This window comes from Rhineura floridana, chromosome 10, assembly GCF_030035675.1.
Source record: "Rhineura floridana isolate rRhiFlo1 chromosome 10, rRhiFlo1.hap2, whole genome shotgun sequence".
Taxonomy (NCBI): domain Eukaryota; kingdom Metazoa; phylum Chordata; class Lepidosauria; order Squamata; family Rhineuridae; genus Rhineura; species Rhineura floridana.
Genome location: NC_084489.1, coordinates 11,954,816 through 11,976,246, shown reverse-complemented (window position 1 = coordinate 11,976,246; position 21,431 = coordinate 11,954,816). Strand labels below are relative to the sequence as shown.

Sequence of the window (21,431 nt, the reverse complement as noted above, 5' to 3'; positions counted from 1 at the left end):
TTTGGATTTCAGAATTGTTTTTGAATGTCAGGTTGGAGTTAACCATGTGTATGGTTGAGGAAATTCACTCATGGGGGGGAGGGGGGTTTGTGTGAATTTGCAGTCCTGTCCTATAATTAGTTAACGAGCAGAGTTGTGTCTGCACCAGTCCAAAGTGCTAGGCAGAAGGTGGTTGCACTGATATCTCAGCACCTATTAGCTAGCATTCATGTCATTACTAGTCACCACCCTCACTTTTTTTCTTTAATGCTTGAGGCCTAAGTATTTCAGTTCTTCACTAATTAAGTATGGGAGCATTCACGTAGGCCTTCAAAGACAATGCTAAACATCAACAAGGTTTCCCCCAACTCGGCAATATCCATACGATTTTATTGATCTACTTTTTTTAAAATGCACAATAAAACTGTAATCCTATATCTACCCATCTGAGAGTAAGCACCATTTAATTCAATGGGACATCTGAGTAGACATGTATAGAATTGTACTCTCAGTATTTAAGACCGTTCTTCACTTTCTTGAACTATGGTGTATGTGTCCCTCATAATAAAAATTGGTGATGTTTATCAGTTCTGTGTACATGTGGTTTGGGTGAGGTTTTTATATTTCTGAGTTGAGATGCCTTGTTAATGGTGCAGTCCAAGTCAGATTGGGGACTTCCATAAAGTCTTGAGTCACTCCGGACTCAGATGCCCCCCAAACACTGCATTTTGTTTAAGTGACTACCACAGTTTTTTAAAAAGTGAAGCCAAGCTGACTAGGAAAATGCCCCGAACGTGTGTCAGTGTCATTTTGACTGACAAGTCTAGGTTATAACTGTAGTACAGGCATACCCCGCTCAAAGTCGCTTCACTTAAAGTTGCCTCGCTATAACGTACATGCTCCATACTCCGCCATACCCCACTTTAACGTACGCGCTTTGCAATAACGGACACAATGGCATGATGCCGCTGCCATCTAGTGGCGATTGCAGTGCAGTACATGCATAGATAATGGCTTCACTTTAAGTACATTTTCACTTTACATACACACTCCGGTCCCATTGCGTATGTTAAAGTGGGGTATGCCTGTATTTTCTCATTGCGTTCCAGTCACAGTGATTTGGAGGAGGGAAAGAAATATTAAAATACTTTTTTTGTGTGTGATTCTATAATATTTTTTTCATACAGTCACCCCCTTCCTCTATGCAAGTCAGTGGAGTGTGTTGTCTAAAATCCGTAGTGTGAGCAGAAGTCTACCTTCACCAACAACCCTTGGGGTAATAGGGTCTGTCCTGGGGATCCATGTTCTTTTCCCACCAGCCTCCCGTGATTTTCTGTCTCTGTCAGTCTCTCTCTCATACACACCAGTGAGTCCTTTTCCCCCCACCCCAAAGCAGTTGTCTCTAGCCTTGTAGGAGAACCCACTGCAGTTATCAATCTGAAATTTGGAAGGCTTTGTCACTTCAGAAGGGCAGAAAATAAAATACTTTCTCTCTTAAAAGTACCCAGCACAAAAACCCCTAGAAGTATCTGCATACAATTTGACAAACTTAATCTACTCTAGAATGGCTACAGTGCCTGCAAATTTCATTGAATTCTATGTAAAAGCAAAAGCATTATGCTGTTTTTAAAGTCCCTGTTACAGTTGGGGGGGGGAGAGACAGACCTTTGTTTCTAATAGATCTAATACCCTGAATAATAAGTCTAATTAGAAAGACAGAGAGAGGCTCCAGAACAATTAGGGCTGCATCCCAAAGCTATTAGATACAAGTCAAGTCTTGTGTCTGTGCACACTCCTAGTTAAAATGGCATGTCTTTTTTGCAAGCACACACCACATATTTTTTGGATGGATAGATGCCATAAACAATAGCAGGACACTTCACCCCACACCAGCTTCCAGTTCCATCTTGTGAGATCACGATCTTGCATTATGGGGAGCTTCCATTTAAGGTGTAGATTGCAGAGTGTGTGCCCAAAGAAACTGATGGAACTGTAGCATAAACGTGGTCGATGAGGTTCTTGGGTTTTACTAAGCCCACTTACTTGTCTATGTTTAGGAACTGAATAATGAAATCAATCTGCAACAAACAGTCATACATCAAGCCAGCCAGGCTCTGAATTGTTGTATTGATGGGGAGCATGGAAGAGGCTCACAAGAAGAAGCTGAAGCTGAGAGACTACTTCTCATTGCAAGTATGGTGGTTTTTTTAAAAAAATGCTTTATATGTATTTTAATCAGCAGGCTTTATAACCTGTTTAGAGCCCATGTTAACATACTTTTATACTAGTCTAAGCAGGGCTGCGGAGTCGGTACGCCAAACCTTCGACTCCGACTCCACCCAAAATTGCTTCTGACTCCACAGCCCTGGAAAGGGCTTTTTAAATTGGAAGCTCTCATAGGAGCATTTTTATCGCTGCCTGAATATGTGCTGATCTTGGCATCACAGCATTTGTCTTCATCTGGGTCCTGTGTCATACACTGACACACAAAATGTTTTCCATCTTGAGTTATGGTGAAATGCTCAACTACAGCTGACTTCACGAGAAGCTTCTTTGACATTTTGAATTTATATTTTTAAAAATTTGTCAATCAAAATTTATTTTGAAGTCGGAGTCGGTACATTTCTTCCGACTCCAACTGCACCCAAAATTGCTTCCGACTCCACAGCCCTGAGTCTAAGGCATTCTCTAGCACTAAGCTACCTCACCCAATTCCTCTATTCCTCCAAGATTTGAAGGAAATGTTTAAAATTGATTAAAGCAATGTGCAACTGACCTGTGAAATACTTTGCCACCAACTGTGGTGATGGTTTTAAAACAATTAGATAACACCCATTCATAGAATCGGCCTTCATAAAGTTAACTTACCAAAACGTCCACTTGGCTCTGAATACCACCTGCTGATAGCAAGCCAGTGAGGCCCTCATTTTTCATATCTGGGTGACTTCTGTTGGAAACAAATGCTGCACTAGTTTGACCTTCATTTGATCCAGCAATGGCATTCTTATTTAAACATTTTGTGGAAAGTAGCTCTTCTTGAAACTAATCAGTAATTGGCAAGGAAGCATATGCAGTGGAAGCTACCTTAATTTTCATCTTGTAATGTTTGTTCAGCTGAAAAAAGGACAGCATTATTGGAAGCACTAAACAAACTAAAAAACGAAGGGTCCCAAAGCAAGAAGGTTAAAGCTGAATCCATGCCTAGCGGTGTTTCTCCATCCAGGGGATCTGTTACTCTGTCAGAAATGCATCTTCCTCTGAAAGCAGATTTTGTATGCAGTACTGTCCAGAAATCAGGTAACGTCTGCTGCTGTACTTGTGTGGTTATAATTATGGTTTAGTGTAGGAACTGATGTCGTGGCCAAGAGATTGACCCACAAATCAAAGTCTTTTGTCTGAAAGTCACCTCTGGCATGAACTCACTAATTGCCCTCTGGCAATCCTTTCTCAACCCCTCCACCCCCATTTGCTATATGGGTGATAACATTGTAAAGGTAAATCAGTCTTAAGGATTACACTTGGATAATGCATGAGGTGTTTTGAATACTTGAAAACTTGGATGACTTTTTGGATTGGTTCTGCTTGCTTATAGCAAATGTTCAGACCTTAAGCATATTTGGAGATGGGGAAAAACTTCCCCCAAGTCAGATTAATGAGAACAGTGATGGGGAACTTCTGGCCTTTCATTTGTTGTAAACCATGGGGTCCAGTTCCCATCATTCCTAACCACTGGCCATGCAGATAGGACTTAGAATCTATCTAGAGGAGCTAAGGTTCTCCATCGCTGAGACAGAGTTTTAGGGCAGAAATGTCTTTCTCTACAGCAAGTGGCATGACACTCTGTTTGCAGTACAGCCGTATTCTACTTATGGAACAGGCCAGGGGTCTCCAAGTTTGTTTGGCCAGTGGACGCATTTGGAATTTTGATTAAGTGCCAGGGACACCAGTCACAAAATGGCTGCTGTGGGGGTGTGGCATTGCTGAATGCTTTTTAAAGATCACACAAACTAAATTAATGGACATGGTTTTTTACAGATCACACACGCATACCGAATTCATGATGCTCACCCTGATGCTCCTAAATGTCCTTTTTAAAATCATCTAGCTCCTGGAAGCACACAGAGTAGGCAAGAATTGGGGGCAGGAGGAGGGAGTTCTGTGGTTATCCTTTCACACTCCCTTCTCTCACATGCATCTTTAAACACACATGTATGTGTACAGGAAGTATACACTGATTACGGAAGCATAAATTGCAGATCATTGAAGAATGAAAAGCAATAGAATTAATTTTGGAGAAATGAAGTTCTTCAGTGAAAATCTAAGACTGGATTTCTTCATTTCAGTGTGGAGATTTGGGGTGGGATGTGAGGGGACAGACAAATGTTGCCTGATCTATTCTGTAGATAAAAAGCACAGAGGGCAGGAGAAACATCTTCTGACCTTCAGGGATGTTTCTCCCTCCTCATCTCATGTGGTGGCTGGAGGGGAAAGAGAAATGTCTCTTGAGCTGCAGGCAAGAAACCTGCATATCAGCAGACACCTCTCTTCTCCCCCTCCCCAAATGTGGAGGGAGAGGCATAGTCTCTTGAGCCTCCTGCCTCCCCTCTCCCCTCCACACATGTCTCTGAAAATCAAGAGACATTATTTCCTTCTCCCTGTCCTTGAAGATGACCAAGTTTAGGCAACTTAAGCTGCTGTTTATAATGCAAGGGATACTCGGGGGGGGGGAAGTAAAATTGGCCACTCACTATTGCCACTTGCAGTTGGATGTAGTTTCAGTCCTGATGACTTCAGATGCTGCTAGAATGATCGTGTGAGATTGTATCTCAGCTGAAAAGCAGCAGGGGCAGCAGAAGAAGACAACTGTTGCTCCGAAAGTGCTGTTACTGAGAAAGCAGAACTAATAATTGAAACCAAACAGATTTGGGGGGGGGTTTCCTCCCCAGAAACTGCTTGGAATACGCAAAATTAAGTAATCGGTGCCCAGAAAATGCTAGGGAAACCATGATGGGTATAAAACCCACAAAACCTAAAACTACTCTGCCACCACATATATTTGATTAGGTGGTCATGTCCTTTGGCCGCCATGGGGAGCCTTTGCAGGCACTGGGCTAGCAACCCTAGTCTAGGCTGACTTAGGGCGCAGTCCAACTCACTTTTTTGCCATGCTGGGGTGAGTTGGTTGCCGTGAAGTCTGGGCTGCACTGGCAGGCTCCTGGCTGTGCTGAGCTCTACCAGCCTCTGTTCCCAGCAGCCCTCCACTGCTGCTGAGCTGTGGTGCTGCTGGGAGCCTGACAGCATTGCCAGGGATCCTCAGGCAATGGTGGGGGAGGAACTCTGTCAGTGTTGGACGGACGGAACATCTTCGTGTTCAGAGCCCTCTCCCGGGTCCTGATCTCCCCTCCATAAACTCCGCCAGCCAAAAGGCTGGTGCAGTAAAGTAATTTTACTTATGTGCCATTGTAGCCTACAGGGAGTGCTTACGCCCCGGGAGGCCTGCTTGTTGGAGCCAGTGCTTCCCAGCCACCTTGTACATGTAGCTCCCGAAGGAGCCAGCATTTAGCCAGTCTGGTGGCTCCTGAGCAGGAGGAGGATCCAGCGGAGCTTTCTGCTGGCTTCTTGTCTTCCAGCTTCCTGGCATTGGGATTGCTCTGCCTGAGTGTGATTATGTACACATCTACTTAGAAAGTTCCATTGCACTCAATATTCGTACTCTGAGTTCAGTGGGTATAGGAATGCAGCCTTAGCATTCTTCTTTAGTGCACAGTTTTGGACAAAAGCACTTCTAGGTTCTTCCCCTGACTTCATCAGTCCTTTTGCATAATACAGTACGACCCCACTCATACAGCAGGTTATGTTCCAGGCTCCCGCCAAAAAGCGAAAACCACCAGAAAGTGGGGTCCTACTGTATTCCAGCTGACAGCGATCAGCTGGAGTGTGGGAAGCTCCCACGCTATAGCTGATCACTGTCAGCTAGAGTGCGGTGGCTGGAGCTCCCCACGCTCCAGCTGATCGCCCCGCTGGTGCCGCCGTATTAGCGGGGTGCCAAAAAGCGGGGCCCTACTGTATACTATGCTCCTTTGAAAAATAAATCTCTCTCAATTGCTAAATACAACATGATTGATTGGTTTTTCACTTTAAATAAGCTGTCTTACAAACCATAAACCTTAAACATAGAGTTAAAACTGCACAATAAGTTGATTAGCAGCAGAAATGCTGGTCTTTAATCACTTGTGTTAGCTGCTTTTGTAAAGCTATGATTATGATGGACTATTTAAACTATTCACAGAAACAGCAAACTACTACTACATAATAATGTTAAAAGCAGGAGCAGAAAACATGGTTGCTACACCGTTAGCAAGTACTACAAATTCCCTGAATGGAGATGCCCTTACTTTTACAACAACTTTTACACTGTAAGTACTATTTTGTTTAGTTAGTTAAATTTATTCTTGCATATACAAATTCTATAAGATGCTTTGGAGCAGGTAACAGTCGCAATAAACAATAACAAAATTTGTTTAAAAACAAAACTTGAAACAGCAGCATCATAAAACATAATTTTGGAGATCAGGAAGCGCATCTAAGCATAACTTTGTTCACAAATTCATCCTCCTCTTAGATGCTGTGAAAAGATAAATGAGCTGCAGTCATCTTCATATAGCATGTCACATAAGAAAGGAGTGAGTGCTCGCTTGTCTTTTCAGTGTTCCAAATTGCTGCATTGCTGTCTGAGGTAACCTGCACTCCAAAATACTGTTTTCCAGCTGGAAAACAGTAGCAGCTCAATACTTGTGCACATGCCTTCTTGTCTGTTGTGGTGCTCTACAGCTATCTTTGGTACTCGGCTGCTAGTTTGTGAGCAATTGCTACTTGCCTCAAGGAAAAATGCTAAACTGTAGAATGGTCTCAAGTCTTTTGACAAGCACCATTGATTTTGAACTCTTATTAAAACTTGCTTTGGAAGAATAGGATTACACAGCATGTTCTAGGGAACAGTTTTAATCCCATATGCTGCAGAAGGTCTGGACTTAATTGCCGTTATTGGGGCATGTTCAAGGGAGAAATAGCAGGGTTCTGAATAGAGCCGTGAAAACCTGCATAAGATGGTCTCCAAAAGCCTTACACCTAAACCAGATGCTCCTTAGGGGAATTGTGGAAACACATACTCATTGAGGAATTTGCTTGGAAGCACTGGATTGGCTGATAGTTACTATTACTTTTTGAACCAGCAGTTGTGGCTCTGGAGTCTGTGGCCAGCTGCCTCATATGGGCATAGGTACAGTGTGAACTACCACTATCTGTGTTCAAATTATTTGAATTGTAAAATTTGACTTGGAAACTTACTGAATTGAATTCAATCCTTTCTCCCATTTTTAAAGGCAAGATGTGTCCAGTGATTTCGAGATAAATGTTGACGTTTATAACTTGGTATGTATCTCTCTCTTTTTTTTTTTTTTGAAAGAACACTTGGGGGAACAATAGGCTCTAAGATATTCTTCTCTTTTATTAGGTACAGAAGAAAGAATGCACAGGTATTGATAAAAGGAAAAAGTCAGCTAAATCAAAGGTAAAGAGGATAATTGCAATATCTTAGCAATGTTAATCTGTGCTAAAGGAATTTAATTCAAAGGAAAGAACAAATTTTCAAATCAGTATAACATTTTTTTAAAAAAATTGCTCCTTAAATTTATTAAGATTACATCAGATTTACTGCAGTACTCTATTTTGTGTGTGTGTGAATTGATGGTAGAATAAATCTTGAAATGCTTCAGTTTAATAACTTCAGTCATCTCGCATGGCTCATCAGTTCTAAAATGGGGAGGGGGCTGCTTCTCATAAAAGCCAAGGAATAGTAATGGTTTCCACATTGGCATCTAGTACAAGATTTTTTTCTTTGTTGGTAACACATCCTAGCATACTCAGTTTCTATTTGCTTGGGGGACATTGTTAAAATTGTGTCTCAGTGTCCTGTACTGCAACCTTATTGGTTGCTTAAAAATTGGAAGATGGTTGCCAATTCACAGTCATGTGAGAGGAAGTAAACAAAAACATCTCTGACAGAGCTTGTAAATACTTGAAGTAGTATAGAGTGCTTTCAGCAAAGTGGTACACCTTGAATTTGTTCTTTTTGTGGAGCTGGTGGAAATGGATGAGTTGCCAGAATACGTAGTGTGATGGTAAATTGGCCTGCTTTGATAGATCAACCAAAATCATTGCTAATCGGGGTGTGTGTGTCTGTTTAAAAATGCAACAAAATGCTTCTCTTTTATAATGATATGGTCCTACTCCAAGTAATTTTGGCATAATCCATAGCAATATTTATTTCAGTTTATTTATATTTTGCCTTTTAGAATACAAATCATTTCTAGGTGGCATACAAGATACGCTAAACTATATATTTTTAAAAAACACAACAAACAATGTAAACGTATATAAAATGTTATTGGTATCCTTCCTGCAGGGCAGTTGGTAGTAGAATTGCCCCCTGTGGTGGAAGGGGATAATCCAGCAGATTCTGAGGTGGGCTTTGCCTGCCCACCTTTCTCTTCCCCCTCTGGTACCCTTCCTGCAGACCACAATGGTAGATCCCATCAGGTGGGCAAGGAAGGAAAGTCCAGCTGGCCCTGGCCCTGATTTCTTCAATATAGGCTGTAACAGTTTTTAAAAATATTTTCCCTGAGTAGCCCGCAATCAGGTCTTAGACAATATATGCTAATAAACAATACATCTGTCTACAACTGCATCTTATATAAATTAGTAACTTGAAAGTTCCAAACAAATGCCTGCCACAAATGTGTTTATGTGGGTGCAATTCTTGAAGTACAAGTATTCTTACATCTGTTACAGCCTTAACCATACATAATAGAACATTTGAAGTGTGTTTGGCATTTATAGTGTCTTCTCTAATGTCATAGGCTATTACTCCAAAGAGATTGCTGACATCTATTACTACTGTAAGTATTAATATTTAAATGATTTAAAAAACAAAATCTCCCGTCTCAAAAGACCACAGCTAACTGTGACCGAGGCTTTTATATCCAGCAAGTATAATTATGTTAGAGATCTTAGTTATTTGTTCTTACCATACGTTTTCACTAAAGGATCTAGATCAGCCTTGCTCACACACAAAAAACCCTCAAGTGTACTGTCTGAAATGTTATTTGAACAACCTGTTTCCATGTGTTTTTCCCCTTTCTTAATAGAAAAGCAACCTTCTTGCACCAGGTAAGCAAAACCTTTTGATACTAATCCTGAATATGGTGGGGGTTGGAGAGAATTATTATCTGTAATACCTTAACAGTATTTTATGAATCCTTTTGATGCCTTTAATTGTAAAATGTGTTTGCTCCCTCATTTGTCACAATTCCTCAGTAAGACAGGTGGTTCGTCTTCCCATGAGACAGCAACTTGTGCAATGTGTCTTGTGTGAGAATTTATACAATTCACAAATCTAAAATCGTTGGTCAGGATTTTTGTCTGGGGACCTAGTAATGATTCATATCTTATGCAGAAGTAAAGACCTAGAAAGAAAATGTGTATACTTCATTAATCATAACCATCTTCAAATATGAGGAAAGAGTTCGTAGCTCTGATCCATAGATGTTTCAGAGAACCCCAGCACATTAAACTTTGCCCTATGACTTGTTTCCCTCTATTTTCAAATTTTACTATATTACTTGTGTAATAGTAGTGTCATTATCTAATTCAGAGAGTTCTTTCTGCTTGGTGTTACTGCAGGTTCAAGTAATCTTACTTAATAGGTTTTTCTGACCAATGAGAGGGAGGCATCAAAGATGGGCTGTATGAGCTTGGAAAAGTTACTTTTTTGAACTACAACTCCCATCAGCCCCAGCCAGCGCCATGCTGGCTGGGGCTGATGGGAGTTGTAGTTCAAAAAAGTAACTTTTCCAAGCTCTGCCGGTGTACCGCTCAGCTTGGGCAGGGTCATGTGATCTAGATTTGATGAAATTGTTCTTAGAGTTTGCATAGATGGTTTTATTTTAGGAGCTTGTATGTTTGGGACAGTTTATGAAAAGGCTATATAGCAATATTTTAAATAAATATCTAAAATACAGTCTCATCCCCAACCAATCACTGAGTTCTGCAGGAGAGGGCTCTTTTGGTAGTTCTGCCACCCTCAGAGGCTTGGTGGCGTGGCCTAGGAGAGGGCATTCTCTGTAGCAGCCGTTAAGTTGATAAATTCCCTTCCCACAGAGGTATGTCTAGCAACCTCACTGTACAGTTTTCGGCAAATGCTGAAGATGCACCTCTTTGGTAACTGAGATGTATATTTTTAGAACCCATCCTATTTTTTGTGATGTGAGTGAAGGGGAAATGGCTCTTCTAAAATGGTGCATGCCATCTGTAGTTTTTATTACTTAAAAACATTGGGCAACAATGTTTTAAAAAATCAGGGGAGCCTTTTTAGTCGATAGAAAAGTTTTTAATCGGTCAGATTAATCAATTAAATTTATGCTTAAAATTTTTCTTTACAGCCATGGCCAGTCCAGGTGGACCCAATGCTGTACGCACAAGTAACTTTGTTCTTGTTGGTTCACATACAGTTTCATTGTCTTCAGTAGGGAGTACCAAATTTTTGTTGGACAAGGTAATCATCATTTAGTTGTGTTTTCAAGCTATTCCAGTATATCGTTTTAGCTTAGTGTTGTCACCCTGCATTGTCATCTGAAAAGCAGTATTGCTGAAATACCGAAAGGATACATCCTCAAAGCTTTCTCACCTTGTGGACAGCTAAGTGTCAATCTGTGTGCTTTGTAACCACACATGAAAATACTCAACACACACTTATTGATTGCCTTATTACTTCAATGGTTATGCTACCAAGTAAGTAATAATCTTTTCTCTTGAGGCCTAAAATGTCTTCAAAAATAGTTGTCAGTTTAGGAGGAAACTTCTTGTGTGGGAGACAGTTTTTTTCAATGGATTCCTAACGATATTTATAACATGCTTCTGGGAAAGGCGAGTCATTGCTTACATATCTAACATTTTAATCTCCACAAGCAGAGAAATTGGCAATCGCTTAATGTTGGTCCCTGCTGTTTTTCTTAAAATTGTTAGTGGAGGTGGGGTCTTTCAAGGCCAATGCAGCAATTACTAGGTTTTCTAAAGACTGATTGCATGCCTTAAAGACATAAATTTCTTGACTGTTCCAAAGCGATTTTGGTTTTTTTAGTAATGATAATAGCCAGAAATATGAAATACGGAACTTGTCTAAATTATCCTGATAGTTCTCATTCGAATAGTAGTCCCAGGAAATACTAGTAGTAGGAACTTCAACTGGGGAACCAACTTTTACATGTTTGCTGTGAACTATGAAGTAGGTACTTAACTTGTGAGCATAAATGGTTTAAACTCCACCCTGATTATTGGCTGTATTACTGCATTTTGCAACTTGCTCCATTCCTTTCTGTAGCAAACTGGCCAGCAATATAGGTTTGCTATGTTACTCTGAAGTACAGCTAAAAAGCTGAAATAGACTCTCGCAATACACATCATGAGTGCTCTGCTGCTGTTTTATCTTTTCCATTTTGTTTTGTTTTTTGTTGCATTCAGCATTGCTCATTTCTTTTTTCCTAGATAAATTATGGAATTAAGGAAAGAGAGCCACTGGGTTATTTGTTCCAGGATAAGGTTGCTATGTTTCCTTCACAAAGAGTTCCCAATGCATGCTGCTTATGTCCTTGTCACTAAATTTTGCTGATGACTGTACTGACGTGCTGCTTTAAGGACCATATTAAAATGCTCAAAAACTTGATGAATGCAAGCAATTTTAAGGAAGAATGTCCCTACAGGAACATGTCACACTATAATTCTAAGGTCAAGTGGGGTCTTGTGTGCAAGCAAATCTATGGAAGCTTGACCAATGGGCACACTATCCAATATCGATACATTTCCTTGACTATGTAAATAGCAGCCAACTTCAAAAGAAACACTTCTTTTGCTGAGAGAAGGTCTCACTTTTCAGTATTGCACCCCTTCTGGCTTGTGATCTTGGTTTGCCTCTGCCTCACTCAGTAGCTGAAGACGGGGCACTGTAAACTTTGTTATTTTAAGCTTAATAACCTTGGTAACCCAGCTTTCTGAAATTTGGGCAATGCAGTGTGGCATTTCTGTTTTGTTTTTCTCTAAAGTGAGTGTCCTAGAAGTATGGCTAGCAACTTTTGAAGCATTAAGAATACCTCTGCTAACATGCTTCTCCAAATGGGAATCACCTGGATAGCAGGTGCAGTACCTGCCAAGGAATTACTCTTGCATCACTTTGGCATGAACTTGTTTCAGCTTGTGCTGCAATTGATGGCTGCAATCCATTACTTTCAGTGCACATGTCTGGGCACTACTTGTTTATAATCTTTGTACCAGGGGATCTTATATGCAGTGTATCTCTTCACACAAAAGTGAGGAAAACCTATGTAAACACAGGGGTTTAGAGTGCATGCTCCAATATAGCATTATGCTCCAGTTAAAATGTTTTAATGATGATTGCCAGGGCTGTGAAGTCGGGAGCAATTTTGGGTGTAGTCGGAGTCGGACAGTAGAAAAATAGAGGAGTCGGAGTCGAAGGTTTGGCGTACCGACTCCACGCCCTGATGATAGCTGCTGAATTTATGTGTGGCTCTTATTTTACCAAAAATGGCTTGCTGAATTCTGCACTGTTACATTTTGTGTTGAAATAATTGCAAGTGTAAAAAACTTAATTCTGATCGTATTAAATTACTGAAACTGAAATCAAAGCAAAACATTGCTATGCAAGCCTGTAAGGATTTGGTCCCCTCTTTATACAAGCAGAACCACTTTTTTCTGTGTTGATGACATCACAAGCAAATTAAAACCAAAAGGAGGAACATTTGAGTAGGTATGCAAACCAGATTGCTTTATAACTGCATACAGAGCATTCTGTAGTGGGCACCAGGGTACCCCCTAGTGGGTATTGTCTTCCTCTCCTGTTACTCACCTTTCTGGTGAGTAAAACGGTTCCATCACTTGCTTTTGAAGTGATTAGTTTCTTGACCACCCTTGGACAATTCTTCATAAGTGCTTTTATCTACATCTCTTGTTACCACCGCAAAATTATATGGACTGAAGTTACCCACAAATACTTGTTCAAGTCTGCCAGGTTTTATTATAAGCAGAAATGAAATTGGAATCTAATGAAAATTTCACTGGATGCAAACCATCATTGACTTGTATAATATATAGGCTGTAGAAAATGTGCCTGCCAGGTTATTATACAGGCGGGCCCCGCTTATATGGCAGGTTCTGTTTCGGACTGCTGCCGAAAAGCGGAACCCATTGAAGATAATGGTGCACGTTGCGCGAAAATGACACAAAAATGGCACACAACAAGCAAAAACCACCGTAAAAGCGGAACAAGTGCCTTAAAGAGGGGACTTTCCCTAACTGAAAGCCGCCACATTAGCAGAACACCAAAAGGCGAAGCGTTGTAAAGCGGGGCCTGCCTGTACACTGAAGGAGGTAGATTCTTCTGTGCTTTGTTAAAAATGAAAGTAAGCATGGGGAAAACAGTAAATCATTTTCTGTACATGGATACAGATTATTCTAAATGTGTGCTGAAAGCAAAATCATTGGTGAGTTAACTGCCATGCTCTCAGCCTGAGCAATAGATAGGAGACTTAAGTAAATTCAGTACAGTATTTTTCAAACATGTGCAGAAATACCATCTCTGGATCAGGAATTGTAGTGTCTTAAGTTTACAAGTATGAAAATGAGGCTCTTGGCTCAGTTTAAGATCTGGTACTTGGCATGTTTATACTTTGGGGAAATAAAGTTACACAGTATTTATAGAAGAGTATAAAGCATACATTTCAATTCACTTCTGGAAATTTGCTGATTTCTCAGTTGAATTGAGAGTTGTCATGTTGGGACATACTTCATTTCTTAAAAGCAATGAATAAGTGTGCTGTTCTTTATTATTTGGTCTCTGAATATGTACAGAGTATCTACTTAAACTTGCTGTGGTGACATAAGTAAGTTTTGGAAAACCTGTTTTGGGTCCTTCAAGTGTGCTGTCTGTATTCCTGAGGGTAGTGGACTTAACTGCTTTGTCCAATAATATGCAGGTTAAAGTGTGTTGTGTCTTGCTGGAAATAAGGATGCCCTTTGCTTTTGGATGTTGCTTAGCTATATTGGCTGTCCAATAATACTGTAACACTACTAACACTAGTAACATTTATTTTATTTTTTACCCACAATATGAATGGAGTTTTGTGTCTGAAGGGCCACAGCCTAATTTCTTCAAGTTGGCTGACTGAAGGTCTCTGGCATCATTCATATTTGGTGGGGGCTCTTCCACATCATGTAGCTATGTTACTTTGTGGGAGGGGGAAGAGGCCTAAAACTGGAGCAAGTAATATGCCTTAGATGCAGGAATGAGTCACCAGATGTAAGGACCTGGTTCCAGTGCATACTGAACTATTCTCTTCCTCCTTTCTCCTTCTCCCCTCTTGCCTCAGTGGCTCATGGGAAGGATCCCTTAATCCTAACTAGAGTACATATGTAGCACACATTAGATAATCCCAGGAGCACAGTTGGATGCAATGTTGATACAGCAATGATGCATGTGTATACATGCATACCTGTTAACTGTGGTGCAGTTGTCTGTGTTGAGGACTGAGATGAAAATCTTATCTGTAAAATGATTAGTTTGCTTGCTTTTAATAAAGTCAGTGTTGTTAGATAGAAAATTAACCTTCTTCCCATTGCACCAGGTGTATTTTACCAGCCATTTCAAGTCTTTTCCTGACAATGTTTTGCCATCTCTTCCACTTACTTTCTTCAGCTTGATAGCAACCAGCTGTGATGGCAATTCCAGGAGCCCTGCTTTTGAATTGTAGGTTTTCCTCATCCTCTGACTATCAAATGGCAAGAGACGGCTTCCTCTTTCTAAGCAAGGGGAAACTTTCCAAAAGCTTCTGAAATCTGAGCATTAAAGCTTTCAGCTTTATTATTTGTAACAAACCTTGTGGTATATTTGAGATGAATGATATACACAAGTGAACATGGCTCCAAGTTGATTTTTTATTGTTTGGTTTGCTCTTCATGTAAATGAGATATGCTGAAGAGAAGTACAAATAATTCTTGGAATCTTCCATCTTATTTTTCAGGTTCCTTTTTTATCTCCTCTGGAAGGCCATATATATCTGAAGATTAAATGTCAAATAGATTCTTGTGTGGAGGAGAGAGGGTTTTTGGTAAGTTATCACTGCATGCAGACACACACACTCTCTCTCATTCATATTCAAGCCTATCATGATCTGGACTGAGATTCTAGAATTGTCCTTAAGTGTTTGTCCTAATATCTAGAGGTCACCAAAACTTGTGAATATGACAAACCCTTCCAAAAGCCTTGTGTGATTCCTTAGGTTCTGGCTAACAAAGCAGGTGTAGACTTATAGACTTATTTCAAAAGTCCTGTGACATTAGATATTAATTTGATCACAGCTGCTAAATTGCAATTATCAGTTTAGGTAACTGATTACTACTGAATCCAGCAGGTGGCGCTGTGTGCTATAAAAACCACTGACAATCCCAAAATCAGAGTATTCATGTACTTGAGCACTGTGCTGCATTATTTAGAAAAGGCACTGTCTGAAAGATAAGTAAAGGTTTCAGATGTGATATAGGAAAAGAATACACATTTTGAGCACCTGGATTGTGATTTAGTGTACTTTTATCAGTTAGCTTCAGTTTGTAAAAGAAAAGCGGGATAGAAATTTCAAATATTCCCAGGCACTGAGTGCTGGTCACTTAAAGGCCAATTTATGAGAGAGGAATAATGAACAAGTATGAGATGTTGGTGTTGGGCCCTGGAGAAAGAATATTTGCTGAGATATGGGGTGGGTAAAGAAAGGAAGCATCAATAGGAGCTACCACAGTTTGAGTTGCTACGGGTGAAATTCCTGAGCACACTTGCAAGGTGAGTTCCAATGAAATCTGCAGAATTTGTGAATAAATGTGTAGGAATAGTGTTGGTGTTCAGCTATCTTTATTTCTCCAGACTATGTTTGAAGATGTTAGTGGGTTTGGGGCTTGGCATCGGCGTTGGTGTGCTCTTTCTGGAAACTGCATTTCCTATTGGACTTACCCAGATGATGAAAAACGAAAGGTAATTATAGTGCTAAAAAGTGCTTAAAATAGATACGGTCTATATGTTCTTGACTGAAATTGTGTAATATGGAGACCTTTTTGTCAGGCTTTACTTTAGCTACAGTAGTTAGGGCAGATCAATGTATTTCTATAGCAGTGCTGCTTTCTGACTAGATCGGACACTGCTCATATGACACTTGTTAAGATTATCCCTAGAGGTAGAGTGAATAACATTACGCCTCCTATGCAGTTTTTCAGAGGAGGCGATAGGTACTTTGTCATGAATAAAGTCTTTACATTAAGGAGAGGACTGCAAATACTATATTTAAATTCCTTTCTTTGTGTTGTGGGTACTTGTGATTTTCCCCCCCTTTTAGTATCCAATGGGCTCAATAAACCTGGCAAACTGTACGAATCGTCAGATCGAACCAGCCAACAGGGAGTTCTGTGCTCGGCCCAACACGTTTGAGCTAATTACTGTTAGGCCTCAGAGAGAGGATGACAAGGAAACACTAGTTAGCCAGTGCAAAGACACACTGTGTGTTACCAAGTAAGTAAATTTAAGATTCTTGATTTTAATATTTTCTGGATGGGTATGAACATTAGCCTGTTGGAGCAAAACCACATTTTGGGACACCTTAAATGTTAACAAATTTATTTTGGCCTAAGCTTCCATGCAAACGTAACTCATAATACACATTAGGGTGATATACATTTGTGGCAGCCTTCACATAGCAGCTGAAACTCATGGGTGTCTTGGGCTTGCGAAAGCTGTTGTGCAACTGCTATTAGATTTAGTTGACAGTTAAGCTTTGTGTACTACCCCTTACACCACTGCTTGTGCAATGTCAGCTTTAAAAAATCTGGTGCTAATGGTCTGTCAGCTCTCACTGTATATACTTAAGGTGCCATAAGACTTGATTTTTGGTAATTATCAATACCGTAGGGCAGCCTTCCCCAAGCTGGTGCTAGATTCCCTCCCATCATCTGTGACTATTTGGCCTTGCTTTCTGGGGCTGATGGGAGTTGGAGGACACCAGCTTGGGGAAGGCTGCCCTAAGTTTTATGCTTTCCAAAGATCTGGGTATATTAAATTTTCATTGTATCCAATCTCAGATACTTTTATTTAGATAGCAGGCTTGGTATCTGCATTCTTGGTCCAATCATGAGGTTGATTTGGGAGGTCAAATATTGCTTTCCTTGTGGATCTTTTTGCATGGTCACAGGATACTACTAGAGAACAATGTCTTTGATAATGACACCACCCCATTTTCCCCTTGTACTAGAGGATGTGTAGATTAATACTTAATTTCCCCCCTTTTTTTTAAAGGAACTGGTTGTCTGCTGATACTAAAGATGAGCGCAATCTGTGGATGCAGAAACTCAACCAAGTTCTTATTGACCTTCGGATGTGGCAGCCTGATGCTTGCTATGTGCCTATTGGAAAGCCTTGAAACATGGGGACGATTTCCCATAGGAGCTTGCTTACAAAGCCAGATGCAGGCTACGCTGTGCTCTTAATGTAAACTTTTATATAAGGCCTTTTGGGATTATGCATTACACTTCATGCTTTAAAATCTGGAGGGGGATATTCTGTTGTACGAGGCTCCTTGCTGCATTCAGAGCTTTAAATCATCTAGCATTGCTATATGATACGTAGCTGTGCTTTGAAGCTCTGTTTGACTGTGCTAAATACTTTTTGTATATAATGCTTCTTGAAATCTATAGGGCATAAACAATTAAAGTACCAGTCTATATTAATCAAAACATCAGAGCTTGGTTTATTTCAAGAACTGAAGAAATTCAGCACAGGGGAAAAACTTAATGAGAGCTTTATCAGTGCACATGCAAAGATGCTTCAAAAGTTGTTCAGCTTTAGTGGGGCACTGACACAGGAACTTCAATGATTTATTTATAAAGGTGTTTTTAACCTAATTAGGAGGTTAAAAAATCACCTCATGGCATTTAACATTCAAAATACTTGGCACTTGCAAAATGTGTCTGTCTAAAATAGGAGCTACATAGAATAGTAATAGATCCCATTAGAGAAAATTAGGTTAAAAAGAACACAAGCTGGTGCATGATTTTGCACATAATATGGTTTACAGCTATGATCAGTTATGCAATACATTGCACATTTTCTTAGAAAACATGTATCTAGAGTTTTCTTAAAGCTGTTTTTAAAAAACATTTATTTCATCCTCCTTTCCCTAGCCATTTTCATATATTTCATAGCGTGAATGAATTTAAAAATTTCACTGATCTTTGAGCACTAAAGAACAAAATGAATTTCATTTAAACTGTGTAGAGCTGCAAAATAATAGTCCAAAGGTTTTTATACCTATATCTGTTAACACAGATAACTTCAGCTGATTAGTACAATGTCAAGACTGCAAATATGCAGCTTGCACAAATGCTTTCCTTTGGTACCACAATGTACTATATTGCTGCTGCATACATTTTTAAATATAATTAGTTGGTCACTTCCTCTAAACTGCTATGCCTTTAACGTTAAGTTGAACACTAACATTTTATCGTTTGTCCCCTCTTCAGCATATTTGTATTACCACCTTAAATATCTGCTTTTTCTAATGTGTTTGAACTATAAACAAGATCTTAACATAAATAAAAAACTTAAATGTATCAAATGGAATGCCTGCCAATGAGTGTTGTCTTATACTGCTGAAAAAAATGAGGGTTTGGATCCGGTGCACGGAACTGAGAGTCTAGGCCTTTCCCAAAGTGATGATATAATAATAATAATAATAATAAAATTTTATTTATGAGTCGCCTATCTGGCTGAATTAACGGCCACTCTAGGCGACGTACTTTTATCATGTAAATGTACGTCGCCTAGAGTGGCCGTTAATTCGGCCAGATAGGCGACTCATAAATAAAATTTTATTATTATTATTATGATATTGATAGCCACTGTATTCTGGCTACTGTGATGCAGTTTTACACTCATATCAGACTGGTGTTGTGATGCACTTCATATGGAGCCACCTACTGCTGATTTATGCTAGGTAAATTTATAGAACAAGTTCATAAGCAATTTGTTATTTAAGTAAGTAAATTTATAAACTTATGAGAGGGCATGTTAATGTTAGAGTGAGTAAATGTGTTAGCAAATAAACTTTGTGAAAGAAACAACATAAATCAGTACAAGAGTAAAATAAAGTATGGGTTATAAGGGCAGTAGTGTTTGATAATTGGGATACCTACTTAGCTTACAAATATCAGATGAGATTGGGCATGCTTACGGTGATACGGCCATAGGCGTAAGTGAAATCTCACCTCCCTAAATATGCTGATCAGAGCTTGGGAGGAAGAGGGGAGCAAATGCTATGGAGCACTACCAGAGAGGACCTATCTGGTCTTTCCCGATAAAACTGCAAGCTCAGGAAATCAGTGAAACTATATAGAACGATAGCTAAGGACATCTTTTGAAAATCAGGATGATGAAGCAATGGGAAATCCCTGCCTGCTCAATACAGCATAGAAGTAAGAGCAAATTAATCTCTTAGCAAATGACTTCAGATACAATGAACAACGCTACTTTCCTTTTTTATAATTGGAGCCAGCTGCATTTGAGGCAAACAGCATTTGATTAAGGCCTTTTAACAGCGATAGTTGAACAGTTCAGTGGTTACTGGTTTCTGTATGTACACAAACTCAGATGTTCATGAGACTTTTAAAAATCAATTCAAAGGAAGATTTATTTGAATTAACTCCAATATTTGAATTATCTCCATTCTGAATTTGCATAAATCCTGATTGTTACAAGAATTATCTGAGGATGACATACGTTTTTAAAAAGTGAATTTTCTTGCAAGAAGGAGTTGATTAGGAAAAATATCCAGAAGCTTTTCATAAATGAATCTCTTTCAAAACCTGCATGAATTAGTCATCACTGAAATATTGAACTTTTGTAAACACATCCTGTATATATATATATATGGTAATCCAGATCTGCATTAATTTCAATGAATTTAAGGATAGTTTATTAATGATGGATAGTAAGAACAACTATTTCTGTAAGGAAACTAGCTATTTGTAGTTCATTCTGCATATTTTTAAAAAATGTGAGAACTATTAATAATTTGTTGTACTAATCTCAGGAACTCCTGAAAAGGTCTCATGGATTCCCAGAAAGGGTAGGGAAAAAAGTTTCTCAGTGAAAAATTCAAGATGCTGGGTTATAGTTCTGGCCCTGTATTGAAGTCCCATAAAATAATTCTGTTCTGATTTGTCTAACCAACAAAACCATCTCTAGATGCCTCCTTTCAAAATGGCTACTGCCAAATTTTAACTACACCTACTCCAGCTCCTAGAACACTTACGTCTGGTATCTATGTTTTTGAAGTCAAGCAATTCAATTATAAGGTTTTTAAATTCATATGGTGGTTAGAATTTACAGTATTCATATTAAATAAAAAATATAAATATTTGCAAACTTGTCTGGTTCCTCTCTGTAAATTAAATTTAGTTGATAAATCTCCATTCACTAAAACCCATGCAAATTGCAAATTATATATAAACTGGATGCAATCTATAAATTGACCTTCAGATTTCTGTAAAACATGAACTAAGTAAAGCCATTTTCCACAGGTAGCCTGCCATCAGATTGGGTAGTACTGCCATCTAGCGTCCGAAGGCAAGAATGCACTAGAGTTAAAACCTGGGGCTCGAGCCCCTCCCACTCCAGTCTTCATTCTTGCCTCCGTCGGAGGCAGATCTGAATTTAGACAGAGCGTAGCTAAGTCTTATTTCCATTCTGTTACTCTTCTTATCTTTTTACCTCTTGATTTCTTCGGGGCTCTTCCCTGAGGCTTCACCAGCAGCGGCTGCTGCTTTTACATTTAGCGGGGACTCCGCGGCTGCGATCCTCCCCCCCCTTTTTTTCTTTGCCGTTTGTTACTCAGCTTTCAGAACTTCCTCCAGCAGCGGCTGCTGCTCTTTCCCATTTAGCGGGGGCTCTGCGGCTGCGGTCCCCCCCTCCCCCTTCTTGCCGTTTATTACTCAGCCTTCTCAGCCTCCTCCAGCAGCGGCTGCTGCTCTCTCGTGTTTGCGGGGGCTCCGCGGCTGTTAGGCTCCAACAGCAGCGGTTGCTGTTTTTTTGTTTAGCGGGGGCTCCGCGGCTGCGGTCTCCCCCCTCCTTATTTCAGTCTATATTTTAGCCTCTACATAGGGAAACTTGCGGCTGCGGCTCCCTCGTAGACACCCCGCCCGTTCTGAAGCCTCTTGTAGCGCTCCCGTTTTTCCCGCCAACCCCGATATCGCGGCCGCCATTGTTATTTATTTCTGTCCTTAGGGAAGCTTGC

General features: G+C 39.9%; 1 protein-coding gene across 2 annotated transcripts in view; it reads left to right on the top strand.

Annotated features, from left to right (window-relative positions):
- Positions 1-17,874, top strand: part of ANLN (anillin, actin binding protein) — a 35,434-nt gene extending 17,560 nt beyond the window's left edge. For both annotated transcript variants that reach the window (XM_061587605.1, XM_061587604.1), the window contains 12 exons: positions 2,037-2,172; positions 3,094-3,276; positions 6,269-6,395; positions 7,362-7,410; positions 7,493-7,549; positions 8,898-8,936; positions 9,186-9,207; positions 10,479-10,591; positions 15,126-15,212; positions 16,019-16,126; positions 16,485-16,657; positions 17,438-17,874. In XM_061587605.1, the coding sequence (XP_061443589.1) occupies positions 2,037-2,172; positions 3,094-3,276; positions 6,269-6,395; positions 7,362-7,410; positions 7,493-7,549; positions 8,898-8,936; positions 9,186-9,207; positions 10,479-10,591; positions 15,126-15,212; positions 16,019-16,126; positions 16,485-16,657; positions 17,438-17,561 (1,218 nt within the window). In that variant the 3' untranslated portion in view covers positions 17,562-17,874. The remainder of the gene's footprint in view (positions 1-2,036; positions 2,173-3,093; positions 3,277-6,268; positions 6,396-7,361; positions 7,411-7,492; positions 7,550-8,897; positions 8,937-9,185; positions 9,208-10,478; positions 10,592-15,125; positions 15,213-16,018; positions 16,127-16,484; positions 16,658-17,437) is intronic.
- Positions 17,875-21,431: the final 3,557 nt, after the last annotated feature.